At 37.0% G+C, this 20,676-nt stretch overlaps 1 protein-coding gene across 1 annotated transcript; it reads left to right on the top strand.

The window, feature by feature from the left end:
* The first annotated feature begins 1,059 nt into the window (after positions 1–1,059).
* LOC115437311 (serine/threonine-protein kinase OSR1-like) lies at positions 1,060–16,244 on the top strand. Its single transcript, XM_030160516.1, has 17 exons — positions 1,060–1,278; positions 2,206–2,318; positions 3,402–3,510; positions 4,972–5,113; positions 6,631–6,686; positions 6,937–7,046; positions 7,715–7,816; positions 8,514–8,647; positions 8,769–8,817; positions 8,909–8,974; positions 9,167–9,289; positions 11,087–11,122; positions 11,294–11,443; positions 12,424–12,529; positions 12,638–12,706; positions 12,880–12,944; positions 13,944–16,244. Exons 1-17 carry the CDS (start codon positions 1,209–1,211, stop codon positions 14,016–14,018), a joined length of 1,575 nt encoding a protein of 524 aa, XP_030016376.1. The 5' UTR covers positions 1,060–1,208; the 3' UTR covers positions 14,019–16,244.
* The last annotated feature ends 4,432 nt before the right edge of the window (positions 16,245–20,676 follow it).

Below are 20,676 nucleotides of genomic sequence, written 5' to 3'. Positions count from 1 at the left end.
CAAATATTATTAGGTATAAACCAACATGTTCCACAGCAGAATATAGGTCACTCTCAAAAGGTGGGAGAAGGTCATCAGTAATAGCAGAAATAATGCAGTGTACAACACTTTTTCTCTAAGTTCTTACCCTGGGAACCCAGTTTTTAAATACTATAAACCATTGTGACCCAATTCACAGTAGGTCTGATCTATAAATCATGAGAGGAGTGAATTCATGCACATGTTCCCGGCCATTTCACAACCATTCCTGCAGCACCTTATATTATTATCTGGGGTATATAACAGATATTTAGACAAAATACAGTAAATCACAACTTACAGCTAACACTCAGCAGTTAAATGTTGTTATAAGAAAAACAATCATTTGTTCTGTACACTTGCCTTTTTCTTATTGTGAATTTCTATAATCTTTTTTGAGTGACATGCAGAGGTGACAACAGAACAAGAGGATTTCATTACCATTTTTGACCATCGAGATCGTCACGTCGTTTTGTGTGTGTGTGTGTGTGTGTGTGTGTGTGTGTGTGTCAGATTAAAAAAAAAAAAAAAAAAAAACATTTTGCCTTTAATTTCTGGATTAATTTAGCCTGTTTCTGTTAAGGGAATTTTGAAATCTACAGCTTTGGACACCATTATTGGATGACTATGATGCGATGCTGAAATGTGTTTTCTATATCTTCCTTTGCAGATGCTGGTATAGTTATACTATAAATTATCTCCTGGATGTTGTGATATACGTTGAGGTTTATAGCAGAAGAAGTATTTGACCAAAATAAAAATGTGAAGTGCTCATTTGAAAATTGTTGATATAGTACAACTAGAACAACATCAATTTAATTTAATTTAATTTAATTTTTTCTTCTGTCTTTTGGACTCTAGCCCACTTCAGAAAACACCACTTGATATACAAGACATAGTAATATATCTTATTTATTGCACATTCCAGGTTCCAGTAGTTTTACAGGCATACGTTTGCCACACTCAAGATGGCGTCACGTCTGTTTCCCGTCCTGCGTCACATACGTGACACAATGCGTCAGTCGCGCGTGAAGTTGTGTTGACAGGAGCGGTAGGAGTTGTCAGCGGAACAGCAGCAGCAAGAAGCATCATCGGTGCCGAATGGAGTAATGAAAAAGATATTATAACAGACAGACAGCGTCTCTGCTTTCATTTCAAACCCTTGTTTTTACCGAACAAACAACGACACCATGGCGGACGACCAGACCTCTCAATCCTGGTCAATCGACAAGGATGACTATGAGCTCAATGAGGTGATAGGTGAGTAGCTTAGCCTGCTAACGTTAGCATCATATCCTCCCGACGTTGCAGCAGTGTTGGCTACCAGCTGCTACTAGCCAACTAGCATTGCATGTCTGTCGCAACCAGAAGGCCATTGAAAAATACGTAGCTGCATTGCAGGGAGTATAACACTATCACAGTTTCGCCCTGGCTAGGCCAAAATAATCAGTTCTTTGCGCTAGGTGTTGAGCTAAAGTGAGATAGCCTTTTAGCTCGTCGGCATAAAACTACACAGCTAGCTAACGCAAGTTAGCATACAGTAATATAGGGTGGTACTGTTTTGCTTTAGTTATAACTCACTTTGTTTTGAATAATTCCAATAATATAGTACTAGATGGTATTTTTATGTATTTAATTTAACACACTTCTTACTGGTGTTCCTGAAAAGGAGGGTGGTTTCTATAGCATCAAACAGCAGTATTTACTACTGAATTCACGCTGCATTGTAACATGATGAGTAAAGCGACCCAGGTGTCTAGACTTGAAGTGCGGATTATAGCTCACATAGCACTTCTTACACTGTTGAAGTCCCAGTATTCTGTCCTAAACGAGAAAATTATCTTGGATATAGAGAACTATTTCATCAAATTAGACTACACCTGTACAGGTATTGGTATTTGAGGCATGCTTTTGCAAACATCAGCCTAAGACACAATAACCAAGCAAGTTAATCACAAGCAATTCACTGATCTAGAGGCAAACATATCAGAGCAAGCATATAATAATACATGAATTACAAGAAACACCAGCTCACTTTACATGCTTGCAGGCACATGAGAAGTTTGTAGAGCCTGTGGTTATTTCAAAGCCTTTCTGCCAGTGAACATATTGAAAATACATTGTTATACTTTCTGCACTGACATTGTGATAGTGTGACTATAAATCTTGCTCCTGTGTTCTCCTCAGGGAGTGGAGCCACTGCAGTTGTTCAGGCAGCCTATTGCAAACCCAGAAAGGAGAAGGTAGCCATCAAACGTATCAACCTGGAGAAGTGTCAAACAAGCATGGACGAGCTCCTGGTAAGAAAATAGCTATTTGAACTATCTGACCTTTTGATGTCTTTCTAGAGGTTTGGGTGATTATGGCACTCGTTCTAGTACCAGGTTGGAAGGAGTTCAACTTAACCACTTTTCTACCCAGGCAGATTAATTGCTGTTTTTGTCTCTTGGTCGGTAATGCTGGTTGTACAGCAGCACCAACACTTTGTTGTTTGAGAACTAAGAACTAGTAACACAGCAGTATGGTATCTACTCTGCCTAATCAAAAGAATAGTTGGGGAACGGTAACCTTGTTCTTAGAAGGTTCACAATTTAAACCAACTCAAGCAGCACTAGCATGAATCCGAAGTTAACACTAGGCACACGTGCAAATCTAAGAGCTAATGTGCTTTTCCATGGGCCAGAGAGGGACAATAGAGCCACATCTTTACATCACTTGGTTCTAGAGCAGCACCATCACTTTTCTGCTCTAGTTGTCCTGGATGAGAGCTGACTTTGTGCTTTGGCTGTTGAATGTGACAGACTGATTCTAAATAAGGCAGTGGCTCTGACCCTTGAAACGCCGTGATGAAAAAAGGTCATGCATTTGTTGTGGTGTTGAAGACGTATTAATCTGTTAATATCACAACCCTTGGGGCTATTACAGCTTTGTAACATCAGCAAGATTTGTGAAAACAGCTGAAGTCTGATGTTGCTAAATGAGTTCAAAGCATCCTTTTATCACTTTAGTTTACTTAGACATGTTGTATAAATGTCACCCAAGGAAACTGTTTTGATTACGATATTAAGCTATGCTTTATGCTATCAAGAGTGAGAGCTGACATATTTATCATTGCACTGTGAGGTTCAAACGATTCATATATTCCATGCTAATGGAGCTGCAATATTATTGACACTGAAGATGCCACATTTAATGTAGAGCATCTGACAGTACTATATGCCATCAGCCATGAATTATTTATTCCAAGGCTTAGCCTATATTATGATGTCTGCATAATAGGCTACAAAAGCATAGGCTTGATGGTTCAAGGGCTGATGTAATTCAGGTTACTCTGCCGTCTTTAGTCTTCTGAACTTTTGTTGCATGTTTTCTTCTCACTGCAGAAAGAGATCCAAGCGATGAGCCAGTGCCACCATCCAAACATTGTGTCTTACTATACGTCCTTTGTGGTAAAGGACGAACTGTGGCTGGTGATGAAGCTGCTCAGTGGTGGTAAGTGTTGTAATATTAATGACTCTCTGCATCTTACCTGTAGTTTGTCATATATATGCCGTCTTTCATCTCAGACACATTTATGGTTAATGTTTGTAGTAGTTGCCTTTTCCATTCATCTTTTGCCACTATTATTGTAGTACATGCCTAATGAAAGTTTAATAATGCACTTTGTGATGAGGAGGTCCTAAATACACTACTCGGAACTAAGTACATGGTAATGTCATTAGATACTCGTGGAAATGTGGTAGTTTGAAAATTAGAAATGATGCACCTGTAGTTAAACAGTCAGAGGCACTAATAGTTCTCTCAGGTTCCATTAAACCATAGTAGAAGTGGATGAAATGTGGTAACGTCATTTAAAGAGCTGATCAACTTTTAAACATTGGAAAATGATGTAGGAGTAGTGATGGAAATATGATATTCTTGTTATTTTCATCCAGTTATTTTTATACAGATGATTGGAAAGGAATTTAACAATTCTGCAAATGACTATCAGCTCAAATGATCATGATCAGGTGATTTTGTAAAACTGACAGGCCTCGTCATCATGAGCCTCTGTCTTTCTACTGTGATTATTGTCTTGAGTATTTTTTCCTTTGGTTGTGGTATTTCTGAGAGTCATCTTTCTAGTGCTTTATGTCACATGAGGGTATGATTGTAGAAACTACATTTTTATTAATATGTTACAGTAACCAATACAATTGCCATTTAGTTAACGTCCACACTAATATGACTGTTTTATAATATGCAGATTTTTTTCATCTACACCTAGAATCCATACTACTGCTGTGTTTAAGGTCCCTAAAACTGAGATTTTGGAAATGCTGCACATATTTTTTTAGTTTGAACACTACAGATTTGGATTATAATGTGAATGGACAGATAATGACTTATGTCTCTGTCCTTGCAACTGTTGTACAGGTATATCTGCATTTTATAATGCTACTACTGACTGCATTCACATCAATTTGGGACGGTCTTTATACAGCGGTGTTATCAGCCCTCCTGGTCATGTGCGTTTAAAGTTATTTTTTATTTTAGACCTATTATGTGGGATTTATTTGAGGTGTGTTACAATGGATCTGGATTGTTCTTGAAACTGAAGCTTGTTGGTTGAAGGATTATATATTGAAAATGTATTTGTGTTCATGTCACCTTACATGATGGCACAAAGATGTGACATTTTAACATAATGGTTAATTTTGTCCTCATGGTCATGCTATTAAAGTGCATCTCTCCAGAGGTTTAGGAGCTCTGGTAGTACTGTGTTGATTTTAGGTCTCAACTGTGGGACTTGTGTTTACAATACAACCTTTACCAAATGTTACTCACTCACTGTGTGTCTGTAACCTCTTTCCAAGATGGACATTCCCTCCATGTATTGTCAGCAGATCTTGTGACAGGCCTTTGCCTCTCTCTCTCTCTCTCTCTCTCTGTCTCTCTCTCACTCTCTTTCAGGTTCCGTGTTGGACATCATTAAGCATATCATATCTCGTGGCGAGCACAAGACCGGAGTATTGGATGAGGCCAGCATTGCTACCATCCTGAAAGAGGTCTTGGAAGGGTTGGAGTACCTTCACAAAAACGGGCAGATTCACCGGTGAGGCCCAGGATGTAATCACTACTATCACTGTACCGTACACAGAGCCTGTTTATGTCTCATCATCCTCTGCTGTCTGAACATGCAGGCACTAAGCCTTTCCGTGAGTGAATGAGCATGAACCCGTCCTCTGGCTTTCATGTCGACCTCACCCATTTAATATTTAATACACTGAAAATGCATAATTGAGGAGGTTTGTCGTACATAAAAGTTCCTGCCAGGAACACGGTGAGCCACCGCTGAGGGCACAGTAGAAGTCTCTGTGTCTTATTGTATGACAGTGTGTCAAATTTATAGACACATTGTTAGGACTTAAATATGTGCTGTGTATTTTTTGACGGAAAAATTAAGTATTTTGTTGCTGTATTATCCAGGAAAAAAGTCCACAACTGGTATTCTATTTTTTAGGACTGAATAGACAAATGATAAAATGTTATTTGGGACCTTATCGAAATCACAAAAACAGTTTGACTTTGAAAGATTAAATGTATCACGGCGCATATCATCATAAATCAAACACAGTGAGGTTATTGGGGGCATTTTTGTACTTTCTTTTTTTCCACTGAGAATAAAATGAAATGCACTTGGTCTAATCCAATTTCTTTATCAAGCACATTTAAAAATGACAAATGTGAAGAAAATGTGGTACAAAAAAACAATTTAGTACACTAAACCAATAAAACACAAAAATATGATACAGACAATAAAATATTTTAAAAGAATAAATGACATGAAAGACATAAAACGGTGAAAAAAGGACAAAATGACACACTAATGACACTAATATTTCATGTTATGTCAAAGGTAAACAGACAATGAAGGGGTCTGATCTGTAAAGACAAAGTGTTCCAGAGTTTAGAGGCTACAACTGTTTAAGCCTTGTTTTCAAGTAAACTAAGAGCAGGTGATCAGTAGATCTTCTAGATTCCAAAGGAGAGGAAGGCTGAAGCAAATTACAGAGATAGGGAAGAAAAAGACCATCAAGACATTTAAGTGCAAAATCAATTCTGTAGCGCATTTGGAGCCAATGGAGAGAGAAAGATGAAAACGTAAAGGGTGACTCATCTAACAGTTGCTGTATCTTTCAAAATAATCCACATTCACTATTTGAAACCTGTGTAGTAGTGGCGGTAGTGTGGAGTGTATTTCAGCAGATGTTGTGGCTGCCGATTGAACTCAGATGCTGACTCACTCACTTGTAATCAGGAAAAGGAGAGCGAAGGCGGCTGGGATTAGCTGAGTTGTAGGGAATTTTTGTCAACAAGGTCGTATATGAAGTGGTGCTCCGTCAGGTAAATCCACACCCTTCCTTTCTGTGTGGTTTGCACTTGAATTCTGCAATCAGAAATCTTTTTGGTTAGGATTAAGCATATAAAAGGTGCAGCTTTGAGTGTTTGGCACAAGAGTAAAGAGTGTTTCTTAATTTTCAGAGACCAAACACTGTTGTGTCGATGCAGTCTGACTTGTGACACTTTAATTGCTCATTATGTTTTTATCCTATTTCTCTTTACGCACAGGGATCTAAAGGCTGGAAATATCCTTCTAGGGGACGACGGCTCTGTGCAAATTGCTGGTAAAGTCAAGTTTTATCTTCTTTTACTGAATGTTTCAGTTTGAATGAGGAAGATTTAATAGGTTTTCAGCCAGGGAATTTGTCATCTTCGCTTTTTAGTTACATCCACTGTCTGTCTAGAGGATAAGAAGTAACAGATTAAAAGTCTATTGTTCTGGGAAATGGGGTATTTTTTTTTCTTTCTTTAATAAAAATTTCTAATCATCCTCTTTTCTTTCTTGTTTCATCCTTTCCCTGATGGTTTGCACAGATTTTGGTGTGAGTGCCTTTCTAGCAGCAGGAGGAGACATGACTAGGAATAAGGTTAGGAAGACATTTGTGGGGACACCGTGCTGGATGGCGCCCGAGGTCATGGAGCAGGTGGGTGTCTCGCTCTCTACATGATAAAAACAACTTTCTTCTCTCCCTGTGCTGCTTCTATCTCTATATCTTACAAATGGCAAAAAAAGTTCAAGTGTTGTCAGGATCAGAATCATGTTTATTGCTATGTAATTAAACAGGGTTCATATACATTTGCCACTGCTGAATTCTCAGTGTTGCTGCAAAAAAAAACCAAAACACTTTATTCTGAGACTGGGGCATTGATAAGAGGGGGTAAACATGACAACAGAGAGTATAACAGAGGCACAGAAGCCGGGTCAGACATTTGAAGCATGTTAAGTTTCACTTTCGGTTTTAGGTAGTTATGGAGGCCCCTCCCCTCCTTCACTGGTATCCTTCACCATACCAAAAATGTATCAAACCGAAGATCCCTGTACGGAAAACGTACCGAACCAAAATTTTTCTGTACCATTACACCCCTAGTGGTTTGGTGCATACATAGAACATGGAGTAGGTAAGAAGCATGCAATAAAATATAAAATAAAATCGAATAAAATAAATAAACAAGTTAAATAGAGTTGTAATGGGCTATCAAATAAAATATACAATGTGAACAAAACAAATGGGTTTGAGTGAGGTATAACAATACCGGTTATGGTTCTGTGTATATCCTGTGTTATTCACTTAGTTGTGTTTTGAACATTCAGGTTCGTGGATATGACTTCAAAGCTGACATCTGGAGTTTCGGTATCACTGCTATAGAGTTGGCCACCGGCGCTGCACCATATCACAAATACCCACCCATGAAGGTAACTGTGTACATCCATATCTGTTCTCTTCTGTTTAATGCTTAGTTGTTTGGCCAGATTAGAAGACACAACAGTTTAAAGAAGGGTTGAACTGAAAAGTCTTGAAATGAAAAAATTAAAGAAAAAAATCCTGTTAATAATAATCATGCATTTCTTTGTTTTGTAATACATGTGGAGTCTGAGAGGACTTTATGGTGCAACCATGTCATAAACCCAGAAATCTACACTCACCATGAGCATTGTTTAAAATTTGGAAAGTCTTTTATTTTTTCCCTATTTTCCTTTGTTAAAATACATAGGTACGTCTGTCACCAAATGGCTATGATATAACATAATATTAGTCATTGAATCGTCTTACCTCAGACTTAGGTCATTGTCAAGATGCTTCTCAAACAGCTGTATCAGATTACATATTGTGCTAAATATCGCTAAAAATGTGATCATCTTTTTGACATCTCACTCAGCCCTGTGCTTTAAACAAGGAGCTCTGCAGCATGTTACAGAAACTGGTGCATGTTGTGCAAATGCTGATTTTAGGTAAAGGTGTTTTTGTAGTTATATTACTCATGCTCAATCAAACTTCTCCCTTCTTTGTACAGCTTCTTTCAGTCAGATCATGATGTTCCTCCACTTCACACTAATTTAAAGCTACAATGACATAGTAGATGATAGACTGTTGATCTTTTCTTCCCTGTAGGTGCTGATGCTGACTTTGCAGAATGACCCTCCCTGTTTGGAGACCGGAATCACAGATAAGGAAATGGTGAAGAAGTACGGCAAGTCCTTCAGGAAGATGCTTTCCCTGTGTCTACAGAAGGATCCTGAAAAACGGTCAGTTAATCCCCTGACCCTCTAGGTCATTGTAGCATGTTATAAGCCTTGGATTTAGGCTTTTCATTCAAGTGTAAATCCAGTTTGTAACTAAAGTTAAAAGCCTTGTGTTCCTTTTAAGGCCGACTGCTGCTGAGTTGCTGAAGCACAAATTCTTTACAAAGGCCAAGGTGAGCTGTCTTCATAACTGCAAAAATAAAGTAGGAATATGTTTGTATTTCAAGGAGAGTATCTGTGAAAAATGTTTATTTTGTGTTGCAGAACAATGAGTACCTGCAGGAGAGGCTCCTCTATAAAGGCCCGTCAATATCAGAGCGATCAAAGAAGGTCTGGTCCCATTTATAACTCACTACAGATTGTTAAGTGTCTACAAACAGTGTTTATTTCAACACTGGTGTGTGGCTGTGGTCAGGGTGTGTCTTAGTTTCCCAAGGCTCTGCATAGTGGATGCCAGGAGAAAGAAGATTAATGAGCAGTAATTATATTGTTAATTCTTTAAAATATGTATACATTCTGTAGGTACGTCGCGTGCCAGGTTCGAGTGGTCGCCTCCATAAGACGGAGGACGGTGGATGGGAATGGAGTGATGATGAACTGGACGAGGAGAGCGAGGAAGGCAAAGCTGCGGTGGCAGCTTTGCGGGTGAGTTGCTGCATGTCCGAGTCTTTCAACAGTCGATCTAGATTTATGTATTAGGCCAGACTCAGACTTAGACACCACAAGATTTGGCCACTTTGTTTTAGGGTTTTAGAGGTGGAGCCGAAGAGGGTGGAGATTGATGATTTATCCAGCACGACTGAGCAAAAAAAATGAGGAGCAGCTATTTTCATATAAGATAAATACATTAGAATTCATAAGCTTATATTATACCGATTAATATTTAAAGGTCATAGATAAAGCCCCTAAATAAAGAGGAACAGAAAGCCAATCTAAGCCTAAAGTGATATAATCACAGTAAGCTGTTTGTATATTAGCATTAATGTTTTCTTTATTGTGACCGTTGTATGCATTAAGTGCCTTTTTCAGCAACATTAACAATACTACTTCTCTCCTTAACACACCTAATTCAAAGGAATGTGGTCACAGCTTTTCTTTGACCAGCAGATGGCGCTGTGGGATGTAATTTCAGTGTAAACTCTGTAAAGCAGCAGTTGTCTTTTGCTAAGACAATGTTCCTAGTGGTGATGTAGTTCAGGTTATTTAGGTAAAGTAAATTAAATAAATAAAACTAAGCCCCAATAATTGTTCAGTCTGGCTTGGTAATACACCATATGGACAAAAATATTGGAACGTATAACACCTACAGGTTGTAGGACTTCCCATTCCCATCAATTTGAAATATTGTCATGGAAAAAAAGTAGTCAATAATTCATGCTATGATAAATCTCAAATCAATATTCCTGTTAAATTTGAAGCCATTTTTCTTCGTCAGTGAGACCTGAAGAAACCAGCTAGTTACTTTTGATTAAACATGACAAATTTTATGGTCATAACGAGGCAAAAACTTCATAAATCTGGAGGTAAAACATTTAAAATGGCTATACCAAAAAATAAAATTTCAACACTGAGTAAAATAAATTCTGGAGTATTTTGTAAAATGTTTAAGTGATGACGTAAACAAAATTAATCCTAGAGACAAAATAAAAATGCTATTGTTTTATAGCCCAACTTCCTGTTAGCAATGAAACACCTGAATTCAGTCCTAGTACTTTTGTCCATATAACGCAGGTTGCATTTGTTGCCATTTAAACTCTGATGCTGCAGCCTGATGACAAATAAGAAGTGCAACTCTAACATAGTGTTGGACAAGAACTTCCTGGCACAACAGGAAGAGCACAGTTAAAAATATTTCACAGTTTTTCAAACAGATACAAATTTATTTACATGACAACAATTAATCACAATTGATATGAGTATGAACTGTATCTTAGGAGACCAGGTCTTTAAGTTTCAGGTGTGTTTGCAGCTGATATAAAGTTAAGGGATTATCAGGATAAATATCCTTTATCCATCTTCACAAAAGATTAGTTTACATTTCTAGACTAGATGGAAGCAGCTTAACTGGTATTTGTACAAGAACAGAGCAAGAGTGTCTAAATATACAATGCAACAAGTTAGCACAAGTCATTTCATGAACCTTAATATTAACACAGTCTGATTTATTTTTAGACAGATGTACTGATTTAATTTAGGGTGTGATCTTCTCTGAACCAACATTTTCCAGTGTGTGTTCACTGTTCATACTCAATTCATGTCTGGGTGTGGGAGTTTACTGTCCTGTGATCTTGCCTGTGATTTCTATTAAGGCCTGTGTTTATTTAAAGTTGTCCTGTGTCAAATTCCTTCAATCTTACTACACATCATCAGTCCACGTGTTGGGGGATACAAAGCAGACCTGCATGTTTTTAATCCTGACAATCTGTCATGTCCATTCTGCAGTCACCCAGAGTGAAGGACGGCTCCCAGAATATGGAGGTGAGTCCATTTGTAGTGGACATGACCTGCAAATCCTGATTCAATACATGAAACCTAACAGAGCAATCTGCATGACTCTCTCACGTGCGTCCTCGTTTTGTTTATTTGGTGTCTTACTGTTGAATTAACGTGAAAACAGTATCTGATTTACTCTCACGTCGTGCGTCTTAGATTTTCCCGCCGACAGAAGGCTCCACAGGTCATTTACAGCCGGTCCCTCAAACACATGAGAGCCCCGTGAATGTGGCCCAGTCTGGGGAGGACACCCCCCCACAGGCTCCCCCCAGCACGGCGAGTCCCTCACATGTACCCACTGCTCAGGTGAGGGTCACACTTTTCTCTATTCAACTGTAGTATTTTTATGTTTTTATACAGGGAAAATAAAACAGCACAGTATGTACTTGTGAATAGTACATTCAGAGGTACGCGGTTTTCCCGCAAGGCAGAACAACATGTGCCCGGCCAATCAAGGGCTCGAGCTGTAGCCTTACCTAGGTCCTATTTATAGCCTCTGTTGGTGATTTCACTGATGATGTCACAAAGTAATAAATTAATGATGACTATCAAACTGATGGTTGTTCCAGAAATAAGAAGCTACTCACTGCTTTATTTAGAGTTAAATAACTTATCGAAGATGAAACATAATAATCAGTACAGTAAATATCTGATCTATTGGCTGAGCTAAATCCTCTGTATTATGATTAGATTAGATTATTACTTTGTCCACGTCTTTAGTTTCATGTAGTTTATGTGATAAAAAGAAAAACTTCATTCAAACATATGCATACATTTTTACTTTTATTTACTTAACCTTATTAGATCATATGCACCTTTAGTTGACGTGTTTAGTTCACACACATCTTTATTTTGACTTCAATTTTAAATTGCAAAGGCAGAAAAGTGACAATGATTTGGATTTTGCATAGTTATGAAGAAGAGAAGGGAATAAAAGAAAAAAAAAGCGCACACGAGAAAATACAGATGCACACAAAGAGGGAAAAAAGTACCAAACAAAAATATCTAAAATTGATCTAAAATTTAATGAAATGCAATCTCAAATGGTGAAGCTGCATTTCATGGCTAATAGAACATGAATCAGTATCATGAATACCAAGCTTCTCTTTGAGGGACAATAAGAGTTAAAATTATTAAAAGTCTGGCAGACATTGTCAGCCTTTTCTTCAGAGGTGATATCAGATGATTAGTTGGCTACTTGCTTTTTACTGCTTCAAATAACCATCATATCAGCCTTTAAAAATCCACTATCAGCCTTTACAGTGTTTATGGTTGCACTCTTGCAGGATCAGGTTGCAGCCAATTCCAGTGTTCCCATCAGCCTCGTGCTGCGACTGAGGAATCCTAAGAAGGAACTTAATGACATCAGATTTGAGTTCATGCCTGGCAGAGGTAAGACACATCTCAGACCTCCTTCCATGTGCTGTACAGGGCAGACTTTAATATCTAAAATGTCCTTAAATTAACAATATTTTGTGTTTACTCCCTTCCACATCTCAGACTCTGCTGATGGAGTTTCTCAGGAACTGGTCTCTGCAGGACTGGTTGATGGGAGGGACTTGGTCATTGGTAAGTAAGAGAATTAGCGATTAATAATAAGTTTAATTGTATTTTATATAAATTAACCCATAACATTGTTTTCTGACGTTCTTGAGCCACTTGTTTTCACTGGATTGAGAGGTTCTCATTGTCTATGGGTTGTACACCTTCTAACACAGTCTTATTTCCTTTTTATCTTCTAGTTGCTGCAAACTTGCAAAAGATTGTTGACGATCCGCACAGTAACAAAAATGTGACCTTTAAGCTGGTAAGTACAGACAAAGGCAGACAAATCCACAGGGGGGAGCAGTAGTGGAACTGATTCCAAATCTGTGAACGTCTCACACCTCCTCAACTCTCATTATGTTACAAATGTAACACAACTCACTTAGTCATTTTGTCCTTTACCACTATAACACATTTCAGTCACAACATTAAAATTCTTTCAGAGCTAGGAGAAGCTGTAGATTTAGCAAATATTACACTTAATCTTTAAACTGTAGTTCTCGCATGACACAAGTGACTGGTCTTAAATGAGTTATTTTTTATTTAGTTACATTTAATCTGTCAATATCCAGATCACTTTTATTGTCATTCAGGCGAGTTCCATCAGAGATACACTGTAGAACGAAATGATGATGCAAAGTCAGCAATAAAAACACACAATTAAAAACACCAATATTTAACCATGCTTAAAAAAAAAACGTGCCATTTATGTATGCAAATTTACTTTACTAGTGATCATCAGTGCTCCTCATATTACAAACTGTAATTAATTTGCAGTTATTGTGGAATGAAACCTGAATTTTCCCCATATTTTTTTCTTTTTAAATCCTTTCTACCTCGTAATATTAATAATAAGCAAAACCATGTTATGCACTGAACCATGGCTTGAAAACCATGGATTTGCAGAATGGCTCACCTATAATATCCACTGTTTAATTAATGAATCATGCCAGACAAGGGCTAAGCTGTTTCAATAGATTACAATTAGGGAGCTTGTGAATCAGAATACTTTATCTGATCCCAGGGGGAAATTATTGGGTGTTACAGTTGCTCCATTCAAGTATAATAAAAAGTAGCAGGAAAGAAATTATCAATATAAAGAAAAAAAAACATACACATACATATATATAAAGCTCTACATATACACACGTAAATTCCAGAGTCTTTGTTGAGCCTCAGTATTAGCTGGTTTTATTATGGTCAGTGGTTTGCACATAACCAAACTGCACATCATTAATGGTGGATATTGTCTCTCATTCAGGCGTCCGGTGTGGAGGAGTCTGAAATTCCTGATGACATTAAACTCATCGGATTTGCACAGCTCAGCATCAGTTAAGTCGAGCGGAGCTGGCAACAAGGACAGCAACCGGTGGTATTGCACAGTTGCATTGTAGTCAATTCCAAGAAACCACTACTGCCAAAGAGAGAAGGAGGAAGAAGAGGAGGAGAAGGAGGATTCACAAAGCTGGCAGGAGTGTGACACTACTGCAGGATGCACGAGGACCACATTGAGGAGAGGCTCAGTTCATCACAGGAATCACACTTGAAACGTTTACAGTGCGCTTATAAACAGGAGAAGAGATGCAATCAACTATATCAACTCCTAAATTCTTTTTTTTTTTCTTTTCTTCCTCTTCATTCATAAGCACAATCCAAACCATCTCCTGCCAGTACTGGAAGTGATTGCCTTTATTATTATTATTTTTAATTAACTGTGCCACAAACTCACAAGAGTTTCTTGCCATCTTTTTATGGCACTTTAAGCTACACTGAATTGGAAAAGTGTAATCTCAGCCTTAGTCAAACTAGATTTTACCAGTGCGATCGGTGAATAATTGAGTTTATCAGCATTTATTTGGTGTAATTTACGTACGCCTATCTGATAACACTCTAGTAGTTTTCATTTGGTCATTTCTGAGTCCGATTGGATTTTTGTTCAATTCTGAAGAAACGAATAAGCTTCCTATTTAGCGCAGTGCAGTGCATTTTCCTGTCTGCAGCATTAGCATGTATTGGTTTTGTGAAAAGAAATGGATTCCAAATTAGCATAAAACAATTAAAACTGCTTCTGTAAATGCAGTTAGACCAGTCAGATGGTGTTCTTCTACAAACAGGATTATTCACACAGATTTAGACTCGTTTAATATTCTTGTACTATGCAATAGTTACTATTTTCTTTTGATAGTATGTGAACACTGGCTGAAATATCTCTCACTTTTTGCGCTTGTATCTTTATGAAGTTCATAAAAAGTCAACCGGCATAAGAGGCAGCTTTAAGAAACCGCTGCTTTACGAGCTTGCTGATGAATACTAAACCTCACACACGGGTCATTCTCTTCTTTTTTAAGTCCCAGATGAAACGTCGATGGGGTGGGTTTCCTGTTTACCAATGTTGACGTAAAAGCTGCGAAGAATCCTTAATGCTGGTGGCGGACGTCAGGCTCTGGGCAGTTTGGGTTACAGGTTGACTGTTGATGAACTTCTATGCACGCGCAAAAAACGAAAATATTCAACCAAGGTGAAATACAGCGTAAAGGGGCAGTTCTTCCACAATTTAAAGTCCATATCTGAGATTTGTCTCCGGTAAAGGAGGTCAGAAGATGTTTGTGAATGATCTAATACTCTTTCTTGAACTCTTTCTGCTGTAGTATAATTCAAAAGTAAGTTCTCAGTGCAAATCACGCCAAATTAAATTCTATTCATCTGTCTAAGGGGGGCGATCTGACCACAAGATCATATAATACTCAAGACTGATGATTGGATGTGCAGTGTTTCTTCCTAGTATTGACATTCAGTGAAGTACAGACACATAAGAAATGGCTGATTTCAATTTAATGCAATATTATAGTAATAAAAATAATATCTTAGTTTGTGTAGTACTTTTAAAGCCCGCAAAGTGCTTCAAAATATAAAAAGATTTAATATTAAAGCAAAAAAAAAATCTATATACAGCACATGCACACACACATACAAAGGCAACATACATATGTCCACTAAAAATTAAAAACACTATAAAACAAGTGCATTTTCAATGGCAAGACCTGCGCTTAAAATACATTAAAGGTGCCTCTAATTCCACTGTTGATATGTGTTAAGATACCAATTAATATCTGAGTTGTCTTAGATGATTAACAGAAGTGGTTTCCATGAATTCAGTAGACTGTGGTGGTCCATCATAGTCCAATTTGTCCTGACATAGACTGATACTGAGCTGAAGATGATTTTGACACTAATTATAGTAACACACCGTCCGACCCACTAGTCCCTCTTGTATTCCACTGTCACAGATAAGACCAGCCTCCCACCTGCAGATGCACCCTGAAAATGTCACATCTTTAACATGACATTCTCTTTGGAGGGATTTTTTCATTTCTTTTCCACATGTCAGTGTTCTGCAAAAAAACCCAAAAAAAACCCCCACTATTTAGCAGAAACACTGTTGCTGCCCAAAATGATTCAGATTCAGAAACTCAAGCTAACCAGACAACAACAACAGTGCATTATACCAGACTGATCTCCACCACTGTCAGCATTATTAGCAAGTGTGAATATACAGTCGTGGGAAAAATTATTAGACATCAAAAGTCATCAAAAGCAATGGTTATGCAATCAAGTACTAACTCCTGTGTGTATCATGTGACTAAAACAGACAAAAGAAAACGGGGAATGCCTAAAAGTACTGTTTTTGTCAGTACAATACCATAGATATTGATGTAAGAACTGAAGTGATTTGGGTTATTATCAAGAAAACCATGGAAAATGGATAGATATCAGCTCTGAAATTAAACTCTTATGAGCTGTTTTTGTTTTTATCATTATATTTGTCCAAACAAATGAACCTTTAGTTGTACCAAGCATTAAAATGAACAAGAAACTGAAGAAAACAAGGGTGGTCTGATAATTTTTTCCACGACTGTAGGTCTGGGTATTAAAGAATAATGTTAAAGATGTCTTAATGATTTTTTAGTGTTTTTGCACCATTGCTTCAGCAAACCAGCCTTAATCCACCCTCAGAAACCTGCAGCTACTATCAGTATTTGACAATACACAAACTCCTGCAGGTTGAAGTGGAACAAACTCACAACCAACAGGCTTGAGTACACTCAATACAATGGCAACATTAGTTACAATCAGCACGTATTTTGAACAAGACTTATTTGATGATGTGATCTGTACGATTCCAATGAAAAGCAGATCTTGTGCCAAATTCCGATTGAACCGTCAGATCGGCCACCTCCAGGCAGCAGCGCTATCACTCCCCTCTCCACGACTGAACACTGGGTTTTTACATTTTGGCTGAACTGGCCCTTTGAAATTCTTCGCAGGCCTGCTTTTTTTTTTTTTTTTTTTTTTTTTTTTTGGGTTCTGTTTTGTTTTTGCTCGATTATTCAGTTTTCGTCACTAGTCTAGTTGTTTTGAACTGTACTGTAGTCTGTGTGCTTTATAAACACTCACCAACTGTCGTCACTCCCAGTTGTCGCTGTGCGGCTGATCCGACCCACATGTGAAGGCTGTCGGTGGTACAGCTCCTAGTTCAGGTACTGATGTAAATGGAGTGTGTAAAGATGTTGTAATTGTGCGTATGATGGCAACTCCATGCACTGTCACACAAACAACATGAGGTTTGTATGTAATGATGTAGATGCATCAACTGTTTAAGTGTACATGTCGGCTAAAAACCATTTTACTTGTAAATATTGAGACAGAGTGAACTCGACCGATGACTCATTTTGTTAAGTACACATTTGTTTTGTAGTGTTTTCCACAGTTGGCCTTTGTCATTAATCATGCACAGATTTTCTGTTCAATTGGCACCTTATTGATATGTTAACATGCGTATTTTGGATTCCACGGGGCTGGTGAGGACGCACTTTGTGTCGATGTCATGATATGCAGATTTTCCCACTGTTTCTACAATGGGTTAAAATGGCTTTGTGTTAAGACAGATGAAACTGGTTACACTTTTCCCTTCCTGTATGTGTGTACATGTGTGCGATATCTGAGGCAGAATTATTAATAGTCAAAGGCTTTGAGCTGAACGTCAGCGACATTTTCTTTATTTCTTTCCTTTTCGTTGTTTACTTGCAAGAAAAAAGTCATGGTGCCTCTTCAGAGTCACTGAACGACAAGTGTTAATTTAATCCGCTGATTGGCAAATACATTTTTCTTGTAAGCTTTTTTTTTTTTTTTTTTACAGATCATTACATATATTTTAAATATGCTTAGTCATAAAATGTGTACATAAACAAATGCATAAATGGAGGTGGAATATTTGTGATAACATACAAAAGAGATTCCTTATCAGATGATATTGCAAAATGTCAACACATGCAAATGATTTTTAGTAGCTAATTAAAATCACGAGATGGATTAAATGACTGAAGACAATACTGCATTGAGATTGAGTTGTTTTTTTTTTGTTTTTTGTTTTTTTCTTGCTCACCACATGACCAGTTTTATGCGTTACCAGACTGGGTATAGGTGTTATTGACAGTTCACTGACAGTTCATTTGACAGTTTCTGACCACAGGCCAATAACAAAAGTACGAACAAATATAGACTGAACTAAAGCCATGTGGTCAGAGAAGTGGACATGTTAGAAAACACTGCATGAGCAGAAACAGAATTTTTAATACCAGAGAGAAATTATTGTGCGTTACAGGTACCCCAAGTATAATTGAAAGTAGCAGGAAAGAAAATATCAATACAACAAAAAAGAAAAACAGAAAAAATTTATATGTAGAGTTCTAAATATACATATATATATAAACATTCTATTTATATATATATATATATGTAATATACAAATAATGAAATGTAATGATACAAATTATGTAATAACACCCATATTTTGTAAGTCATCTATTCAGCAGTGACTTTTTTGAACCTTTTGTTGGACTTTCTACATCAATGCAACAGTCAACCCTGCCAGAAAATAGAATAAAAAGGTTTTGTCCGACCGCCTTTTAACCATTAAAAAGACTGGACTAAGGCCATGTGGTCAGAGAACTGGACATGTTAGAAAACACTGCATGATCAGAAACAGAATACTTTATTAATACCAGAGGGAAATTATTGTGTGTTACAGTTGCTCCAAGTATAATCGAAAGTAGCAGGAAAGAAAATATCCATACAACAAAAAGAAAAATTGAAAATAAATAAATAATACATATATGTAGAGTTCTAAATATGCATGTATATAAATACTATTACGACTGAAATTATGTAATAACACCCATATTTTGTAAGTCATCTATTCAACAATGGAATGAATCTAATGTGTAAATTTCAGTGGATGTTGAAGCTGTGACTGGAACCTTTTTGTTGGACTTTCTACATCAATGCAACAGTCAACTCTGCCAGAAAACACAATAAAAAGGTTTTTTATCAAGTCAGCTTTTAACCATTAAAAACCTAGAACTATTTTTATGGTGACTTCCAAATAATTTTCCCCTACATTTAACCTAAATTTAATAATGTATGACCATTTCTTTTAATATCATCCTCAAACATTTGAATTTTTCAGTGAAAATCAAGTATTTTCCTATATTCAATTTACTGATCATATAAATAAAAGCTCTAAATTCAAGGGTTGTCATACCGTAACAGAAAAGTCAATGAAAAGTGACTTTTTCAGCAAAATATGGCATTAATTAAATATAAAATAAGAGTCTATAAACACTGTCATTTGTCAAACTGGGGTTTTACTGATTAGTTTATATTGTAGAAGATGACAGTGTTTCCATGGTAACTACTGAGCCTCTGAACGTCCAAATGTGTCATATCTGATGACCATGAAAAGATGACAAATTGCATTTTACATGAATTATTTCCATGAATTGACAGGATTAGTGGATCAAAAGTTATTAAACATTTTAGATTAGTAGATGGTTTTGGTTGCTGGCATCTGTTTAGGTCTTTGAGGGTTAATGAGTTAATATATACAGTCGCAGGAAAAAAATATTAGACCGCCCTTGTTTTCTTCGATTTCTTTCTGAACATTTTAGATCAGTAGATGTTCCTTGGTTTTTTGCCAGCAGCTGTTTGGGTCTTCGAGGGTTACACCAACATACCAACAAAAAGATAGAAAATTCTGAACACATATACAGTCATGGAAAAAATTATTAGACCACCCCTTGTTTTCTTCAATTTCTTGTTCATTTTAATGCCTGGTACACCTAAAGGTGCATTTGTTTGGACAAATATAATGATAACAACAAAAATAGCTCATAAGAGTTTAATTTCAGAGCTGATATTTAGTCATTTTCCATGGTTTTCTTGATAATAACCAAAATCACTTCGGTTCTTCCATCAGTAGCTATGCCATTGTACTGACACAAACAGTGCTTTTAGACATTCCATGTTTTTTTTCCTGTCTGTTTTAGTCACATGATACACACAGGAGTTAGTACTTGATTGCATAACCATTGTTTTTGATGACTTTTGATGGTCTAATGATTTTTTCCGTGACTGTACATCCCTGAGTTTGTCTGCATTTGTATGTATGTTTCTAAAACATGAGATGAGTAAAATGCCTGTTTAATTCACTTGATAAAAATAACATGTCACGTTTTTCAGTTATTACATACTACATTTTCAGCTGCTTTATGATAACTGTGAGACAACCTAGCTTTGACTTTACACTTTCCAGTCATAATAGCTTTATGTTTTACAGCATCACTAAAGTCACAGTACGATAGCATTTATTATATAACAGGTTTCACCTTTCACTTCAAATGGTCAGTACATTGTAAAAGGGAAAGAACATGCTGTGTCCACGGTTTAAGATTTAACTGTATTTTTTGCAAGATTTCTGACATGTTTGCATTATGGTTGAAATTATTGAATGGAACAACCTGGTTTTAGGATGTAATCGATGAGAAAATGACTGAAAATACATTTAAGAAAAGATAAAAGATGTGTGTTTATGGAAGACTTCAGTGGAAACAAAGATTTACAACAAGACTTAGAAGGAAAGAAGCAGGAGGTAGATT

The sequence above is a fragment of the Sphaeramia orbicularis genome, chromosome 17, assembly GCF_902148855.1.
Source record: "Sphaeramia orbicularis chromosome 17, fSphaOr1.1, whole genome shotgun sequence".
In the NCBI taxonomy this organism is placed as follows: domain Eukaryota; kingdom Metazoa; phylum Chordata; class Actinopteri; order Kurtiformes; family Apogonidae; genus Sphaeramia; species Sphaeramia orbicularis.
Note: the sequence above shows the minus strand (reverse complement) of the source record. Positions and strands in the feature narration are given on the sequence as shown.